Source organism: Cupressus sempervirens, chromosome 9 (assembly GCF_028749045.1).
Source record: "Cupressus sempervirens isolate cs-2001-9-10 chromosome 9, ASM2874904v1, whole genome shotgun sequence".
NCBI classification, from domain to species: Eukaryota; Viridiplantae; Streptophyta; class Pinopsida; order Cupressales; family Cupressaceae; genus Cupressus; species Cupressus sempervirens.
Genome location: NC_143126.1, coordinates 147,079,291 through 147,087,557, shown reverse-complemented (window position 1 = coordinate 147,087,557; position 8,267 = coordinate 147,079,291). Strand labels below are relative to the sequence as shown.

At 32.2% G+C, this 8,267-nt stretch overlaps 1 protein-coding gene across 1 annotated transcript; it reads right to left on the bottom strand.

Annotated features, from left to right (window-relative positions):
• Positions 1-7,260: 7,260 nt before the first annotated feature.
• LOC149537942 (uncharacterized) lies at positions 7,261-8,182 on the bottom strand. The gene is made up of 3 exons (XM_089802400.1): positions 8,165-8,182; positions 7,899-8,077; positions 7,261-7,813 (listed from the first exon to the last, which is right to left on the bottom strand). The coding sequence occupies exons 1-3, from the start codon at positions 8,180-8,182 to the stop codon at positions 7,261-7,263; spliced, it is 750 nt and encodes a 249-aa protein (XP_089658526.1).
• Between the last annotated feature and the right edge of the window lie 85 nt (positions 8,183-8,267).

Here is an 8,267-nt window from a genome sequence, read left to right as displayed (position 1 = left end):
CAAGAAACATGTGAGTTGCGTGCATTTCACGGTCCAAAATAGACTTGTCCATTTATTTATTTTCTTCTTGAAGAAGGCGTCATACACAATTTCCGTACAGAGGAGAAAACTTTGGAAGACTTCATTTTTAATTAAGGAAAGAGTTCAGTTTTAGCCAATAAAGTTGTCGGTCATGAAGTGTTTAGCGTGATTGACCGGCAACCACGGAAGCACCTACACAGCCGACAAAATGGTCGTGTTTTAACTTTTATTTTTATTTACTACTTAGTTTACAATTAGAACGCCATTGTTTTAAATTTTTAAATGATTAATTAATTTCCATATACAGCCATCATTTCGAACCATAGCTATCCAGCCCCACCGTTTGACATTTCCTCATGATGTGCGCTCATGCCATGTATGTGCATTGCATGCCCATGCTATTCAGATATATTCATGTATGAGTTTTTGAATATTTTTTCAACACCTAACAATTTCATTTTATATACTTAAAACTTGTAAGACTCCAATTTTTAAAGAAGAAAAATATTGGATGAGAATTTTTTAATTTACAATTTTAAAATAATTTATCTTTATTTTTATTTTTGTTTTAGTAAAATAATAAATTGATATATTAAAAGAATTTATTTCTTAATACTATTTTATGTTTATTTTTTAGCATATTATTTATTATATGAAGAAATTAATAAAGTTTTAATTTAATTTTTTAAATAGACAATGTTGAAAACAAATTAATATAATTTAAATATGAAAGTGTTTAAATATACATATATAAATAAAATTTAATAAACAATTTAATTTTTTTTATGGAGAGTTGAGACTTACGAGGCAACCCAAGCCACGCGGTCTGCGAGCTACCAACCAATGAAAGCCACCACTTGAACATTTAGGAACCCAATACAGGCCCACATGTCCCTGAAACCTCTTTGGCTTAGAGCCAAGGACTGAGGGGCATCCACACTAGCAAAATCACTCGGGGCACAATCTTGGCCTCATCCCTTATGGTGTCGGAGCCTTGCACTCAACAAGAATTGATCCCTAATGGGGCTCTTTATGAGCCATTCAACTTCACCAATAGACCAAGGGCCCATTGACTTTAATAAATAATTCAACTAATTCAATTTAATATATTTTTAGTTATATTCTATTATGTATAAAATCTATAATTTATAGCTATTTATTAAATTTGTAATTATTTGTCAAATTTATATATTAATATAATTTTGATAATATTTTTAAATGAAGTTGAAATAAATAAATAAATAATATTATAATTTAAATCAATGCACTCACAAAATAATATTTTTTAAAGTTAAAATTAATTTGAACTTATTTATTATTCTAAATATTATATTTTCTAAATTAAAAAGAGAAACTTGCATTATACATGCAAGATGTGTAAATGTAATATAATTATCAAAGTACATATATCTAAATATTAAAGAACTTAGTTAAAATGACATTAAAAATCATATATGCATAATGAATTCATATATGTGACAAATATTATAGAACTTCTAAAAATATTATAATATAAAAAGAGATTGTTCGATCATATAAAAGATTCATGATTATATTTGATTTCAAAAGACTAAAATTTTCTTTCCAATCAATGTGTATTATATCCTTGATGTTATATTCTATTGAATAATTGAAATTACAATTTATCAATATGTAGGATTTATTAAGAGATTGGTCTTATGTTACTATTAAATTAATTATATATTACATTAAATTTTTAATAACTTATATATTTGAGTGCTTCTATAAATGTAAAAAGTAATACCAAATCTAACTCAAATTACTCAAATATTTTTGATAGATTGTGGAAATTCACTTGCTCCAAGTTGCCTTTGTTTTATTAAGTTATATATATAGCATTTTATTAAATAAAAAATCATAGAGTCAATTAGTCACCATATTGTCAGAAATACAGATAGGGTTATTGAAACATGGGCATGAACATGCTTGGAGTGGCATCCAGCCATGTCGAAGAGTGGGGCTAGATAGTTGTTGCCTGATTGCCAAGCCATTTTTTTGGCATGACCGACAAAATAGTACCACCTCCTCAGAACCAACTATTAATACTTATATAACTTTTAAAGGTTTGAAAATGGAAGAGTTGAGGGTATGAAACAACATTTGAAGACTGTGAAATAGTGACTATATCAGAGAAGTGAGTCACTCACACTAGAGGCAAAGGAGGGAAGGAAGGAAAACCATTGTTTTGTAATACTTCAGCCTTTTGTCAAGAAATAAAATCATGATAATGTGAAAACAAATTTTCTAAATACACAACTCAGTTTGGGGTTCAACTTTATTAGTGCTTGTCTTTATATATAAGTAGAAAACATTAATTCCTACCTAATTAATTTTTAAAATTAAAAATTGTTAATTTTTTAAGTTTGAGATGGCTTTATTTTTAAAATATCTTTTTGAACATTCATTTTTAATTTCTATTTGGCTAGAGTTATATTTGCTAGGGTTAATTTATTTTCCAAATTCAAAAAATTTAAAGCCTTTCTAGAATCTTCTCGTCCATTTGAAAGTTAAAAACATGGTTAAAACCTTAACTTTGAGCCTTCAAACCTGTAATTTTTGTAGTAACATTTATCAAATTCTTTCTCCTACTTCTTACTCCACATGGAATTTGCAGAAGATCTGGGGAAGATACTATCATTTACCCTTAGCCTCAAGAGTATTTGTCTTACATGATACACACTTCCAAATTATATATCTCAATCCAAACTATTTGAACTAGGGCTAAAACAAATCTATGGAGACTAAATCGATAAATACAATTCAGAGTACTCAACTTGATTGTGACCATTTCTATATGAATAAAATTTGAGTCTAGACATATTGCTTGTGGATAAATGTCCACAACCTTTTCAAAATCCTCATCCATAAAGGCTTCATTATCCTTTTTGGCTAGATCTTTGGCCATTTATGTTTACTTTGGCAAGTTTCAACCCATGCCCTTGCTCTCATATTCTGCGACGAAAGAATGAAATGTTGTTCTTGGAACACAACTCAAAACCCTCACCATATTGATAATAATTCAAAATGAGGCTACAATGACAAAACTTGATCTAATTATTTTGACAACTAATAATTATAGATTGGGTTTTTGTAAATTGATAGGCTTTCCTAAATATAAGAAGCTCATTGCAGGTTTTTATTAAATCAAGGCAAAGTTACAAAGAATAAAAGCTACACTAGATAGTTGGAATAGATATACACAATTTAACACAAATCAATAATGACAATACAAATGAGACATGACAAACCACTTGCAAATATGCCAACAATTGGAATTACCATGAAGGAACATGATGAAACATTTTACAAAGATCCACATGACAATTACTTTGAAGCTGATTCACTTGGTGTTTAAGTTGTTGTTGTTGTGTCATGACTAGAGGATTTCTTTTAGATAAATTTGTGATCCAAGACAACAAATAAGTAGTCTAAAAAACTATATCAAAGTACAATTCATTAAGATATCCCTTTACTAAAAAAAATTGTTTGAAAAAATAGCATTGTGTCTAACTTCACAAATACGATTTAAAATAACTTGCAAGCATATGTTGGATCATGGTCAACCAAATTATGCCCTTAGTGGCAGTGAAAAACCCACAAATCAGGATTATGTCTACTTGACACACAATTAAAGTATTTATGAACTTTATATAAAAACGTTGTAAGAAAAGAATGTATAGGAAATTGAATGTAGGCTATAAACTACTAGGCCTTATCTAGAAAAAAAATTGATCAGTCAATTTTTTTTAAAAATTGCTAAATAGTCAAAGCCTTGATTAATTTTATTAATTTAATAAATAAGTTACAATAGCTTTACTCCATTCAAATGGGCACTGGTAGGAAAGAATCGAGAAGAAAACCTCCAGTCTAGCTCAGGATGAATGTCCTATATTATTACATCTTAAAAGGGGCATACCCCAGTCAAATCACCACTTATCAATACATAATTTTAAATTACAAAATATACAGGGGCATACCCCTAATGATCACATCAGATTTTTTTACATTTTATCAATGCATTTGTCAGGGTCCACCTGATCTAGAGTCAAAAACCAACTATGTGCTAGCATACCTCCCACATTGAACAATCATTCCTCCTATGAAGCTTTATCATTCAACATGGTTAGAAAATGTATTAACCATAAAATAGAAAATGTCAGCCATCTAGAGACTCCCAGAAGGTCTAATTTCCTATCTTATTTAATATTATTTATCAACCTTATAAAGTTAAGAAATTACAACTTACAAAATTAAATAACCAAGAGAAAAGTGACCCTTCACTAATTTCTACCATCAGGAAACTAAAAAGGAATACATTCTAAAAAATAACTTGTGATTCTGCTAGGAGCTTACTCACATTATCTACATCCCGATAAAATTGAAAATTATAAGGAAATACTGAGCTCCATCACATATTACCATCCTTCAACTAATACCATACAAATTAGCAAACCATATTGTAATTTTAAAATATATGGACATAATTAGATATAAAAACTAGATAGACCAAAGTCACACTCTATCAGGGCTAGAAACACCTTTACATACTCCTAACCACAACATCCAAAATGGATGAAAGAAATATAGATCTACAGGAAACAACCCATCTGAGATTCTTATCTCCATATATAAATAATCAAAACACTATTAGATTGCTACTCATTAAAGCCAGAGTCTAATACATCTAACCTTAATACAAATTTCTTGAATCCCTATCGTAAGGAGATTTGCATTTACTAGAATATATTAATACGATGAATCTCTTAATAAAATTACCATTATAGACAAAATGCCCATAGCAGATCTCAAAAGCTCGAAGAATCCTTAATCCTTTTAATAGCTCTATGAATGGTAGGTTAAAACCCTTCAAACCCTACTTAGAGCACTTAACCCAAAGTCCAAACTAGGGAACCAAGAAACAAAGCACAATAGGGAGAGCAATAAATAAAAAACCAACCTAATTTATAAAAATTCTAACCCATTACTATTAGACTTCAATAATGTTTAAATTGGTCTACAAACAATCAGCAAATACTAAGATACAGGCAAAAGAGTCCTTGAATTTTATAACTAGAGACTACCATAATATAACTATATCAGCACTGCACATACCATACCAACAAATCATTCATCAAATGTAAATTTGTGTCTACCAAGACCCAAGAAGTTTGCAACCTAAAATTCTACAAATTGCTATCGGTTATCCAAACCAATGCAACACTTTAAAATATCCTACAAAGAATCTTTAAAACTATTTATAACTATTGATTAAAAGTAGGAGGCTACCAAACTCTGCATTGAGAGTCATAAACAATGAAAAATCTAAAATTCAATTGTCTATAATCAAACAAAACAAAGAAAACTCCACATAATATAATTAAAATTCAGCTTATCCGTCTAAACAAGAACAGAGCTATCTACAGAGCAGCATAGAAACCATAAACAAAACCCAGATCCATTCAATAAATTATGAGATAAACATACAAATCTAGACATTTTGCATGAAACATATAAACTACAAGTTACATTATATTGATAGAGTATGTAAATACAAATAACATAAAACCATATCACATCGTTCCAAAGTCCAAAAATACCCACAATTCAGAACCAAGAGGACACACTTCTATTGGCCTATGATATAGGGGACAATACTAAAAAAATTGAAACCCTAGGAATACATTGTATAGACGATTTAAAAACTTTAGGAATACATTGTATAGAGAATTTACAAACCCTAGCTATAACATTGAACCAAACAATTCCCTACAAGACAAAAACTAATTCTTCTGCTTTCGGTACACCATTATGACCTCTGGTATGTCATTCGGCTTCTCAATGCAGAACTTTGGGGGAAATTCAAAGTCATATTTGGCCCTGCTTGTTTTCTTAGAATTCAGCTTACAGAAGTTAAGGGTGTCAAGATCATCAAAGACCACACCAAGCTATATGTAGGCATTAAACAAATTAAGATAATTAGCTAACCATCCTTTACCTTTGTCTTAAACAATTCTTCTCCACCTCAGTAGAAACTAGATACTAGCTTCCATCCATGGCCATTCTCGATAGAAGGCCAAATTTTCTCTGATTATCAGTGTCTGACGTTGAAATGTTGTCTCCAAATTAGATGCACCTAGAGGGAGACTCATGTATTTCTCCAGGAGGGGGATACAAAACTTATCATCAATGTTATAGATGGCCTTCTCAAGCCCCTTTCTTCACACTGGGTTGAAAATATCAAAGCATAATCTGACAATATCCCCATAAACGACCTTCGATCATACTAAACATCCAATAAATGACCCTATAATGCTACTATTAGTCCTCCAAGTAGCTCTTTAATCAAACACTCCCTCCCTGATGGCCCTATAATAATAAAAAATAGTCAATAGTAAAAAATTAAATGTTCTTAATCATCATTAATGCTATATTATCCTTTCTTTCATACTGATGACAATGTGACATAATAATCCTTTCTTTCACACTACACACAGTTTGACATAACATTCTATTGTCACAAAATACAGAGAATACAAAATTGGTGGCACTGGCTAAATAGCCAAAAAAATTGCACCTATTATGTTTCATATTCCATGTCCATACATGCCCATGTGCGTACCTTTAAGTCACATCAAATATCAAACTGTTAGTGTCAGGCAGAATACTCTCACAAATGTCCAACTATTCCAAACAGAAGTAGCTGCAGTCAGTACGGTTGTAAAGTTTCACACTTCCCCATAAAGTAATCTTACTTGTAGTTAAAATTATTAAAATAAATTCAAAGGCTTATTTTTCAAAAAATTTGTATGTATTAGAATTTTAAAATATAAATTCACTACAATTAAACTAACTATAGCAAATTCATCTCATCAATTTTTTTTCAAACAACGCATATATATTAGAGATTACTTTGTAATAACCCTGACAGGTTATTGCTTTCTCCAGCACCAAAAAAACTCTTTATACTTCAGCTCTGATACCACTGAAATATCCCCGACAAGATTATTGCTTCTTAGACACCAAAATACTAAAACTTCAAGAGTTTGACATTTCGTCAAACAGTATGCACAGGAGAGTATCTCAAATAATAGATGTACAAGCAGTAGATAATAATGCCAATGGTGTCCAGAAAACAAATCAATGTTTCATAATCCAATAAGCAACAATGAACCAGACTATATAGGAATAAAAACCTGAGGTTGCCGGCTCCATCAATTATTATGAAGGGCTGTTGTCAGAATATGGTGTTGGCTGAACAACATATGCAGATAGACCTGGAGGATATGTTGAGTAACCAATTGGTAGGGGTGCAAAAGCTGGTGCCTGTGGTACTGACCTATGATATGACATCATACTTGGATACTCAGCTGCATAACCTGTCTGAATTTGTGGAAGTGGCTGTGCTTGTGGAGATGCTGTAGGTTGTGGTGCCGGTTTCTCCTTCTGACCCTCGGCTGCAAGTTTTGCATTAACCCCTCTACCATCGATGGTTTGGTTTGGTTCCTTCAGAGCCCGCTTTGCAGCTTCCACAGTCTTAAAAGTCACAAATGCAAATTCCCTAGATTTGTTTGTACTCTTATCATATGCAACTGAACCTTCCTCAATCTCTCCATACTTTGAAAATACTTCCAGCAGTTTGTCAGTAGTTGTGTCATATGAAAGACCACCAATATAAAGCTTCCTCTGTGAGAGATCACTAGTTTGACCAGGACTTGAATTTGCTGCTGCCGCTAAATTGGATATAGTATTCCGACCCTCACATTTCTCAATACTGAGATACCGATCACAGTGAATGCACCCCCAGCGTTTGCGGAACCAAGGTTGCCCTGAATCCGACTGTTGACTGTCTTAACCACTAGTCCAAGGTGAATCGCTCTTGTTTGTAATCCGCAGAATGGCGCTCGTCTAATATCCGGGTCATGGCAAATCGCGCAGTCGTCTTGAACTCCCTTCCTGATCGGGATCTTGTTATTGTCATTAAATTGCTGCCGAAGACAGAGGGTTTCCGGACTGCCAATCTTCTAGCGGTACCACGCTGGTCTTAATGTTATAATGAGGGAGGCCGCCCTGCCGGATGTCAAAGCTCTTACATGCTTTGCAACTGAATTGGATTATTAATCACCTTCGAATCTTCCTCCATGTATACGGAAATGCTGGCTGGGAGGATTGTCTAGGAAACTTGCCTTCTTCCCTATTCTGTCCAATACTGCCACTGATCCTGTGAA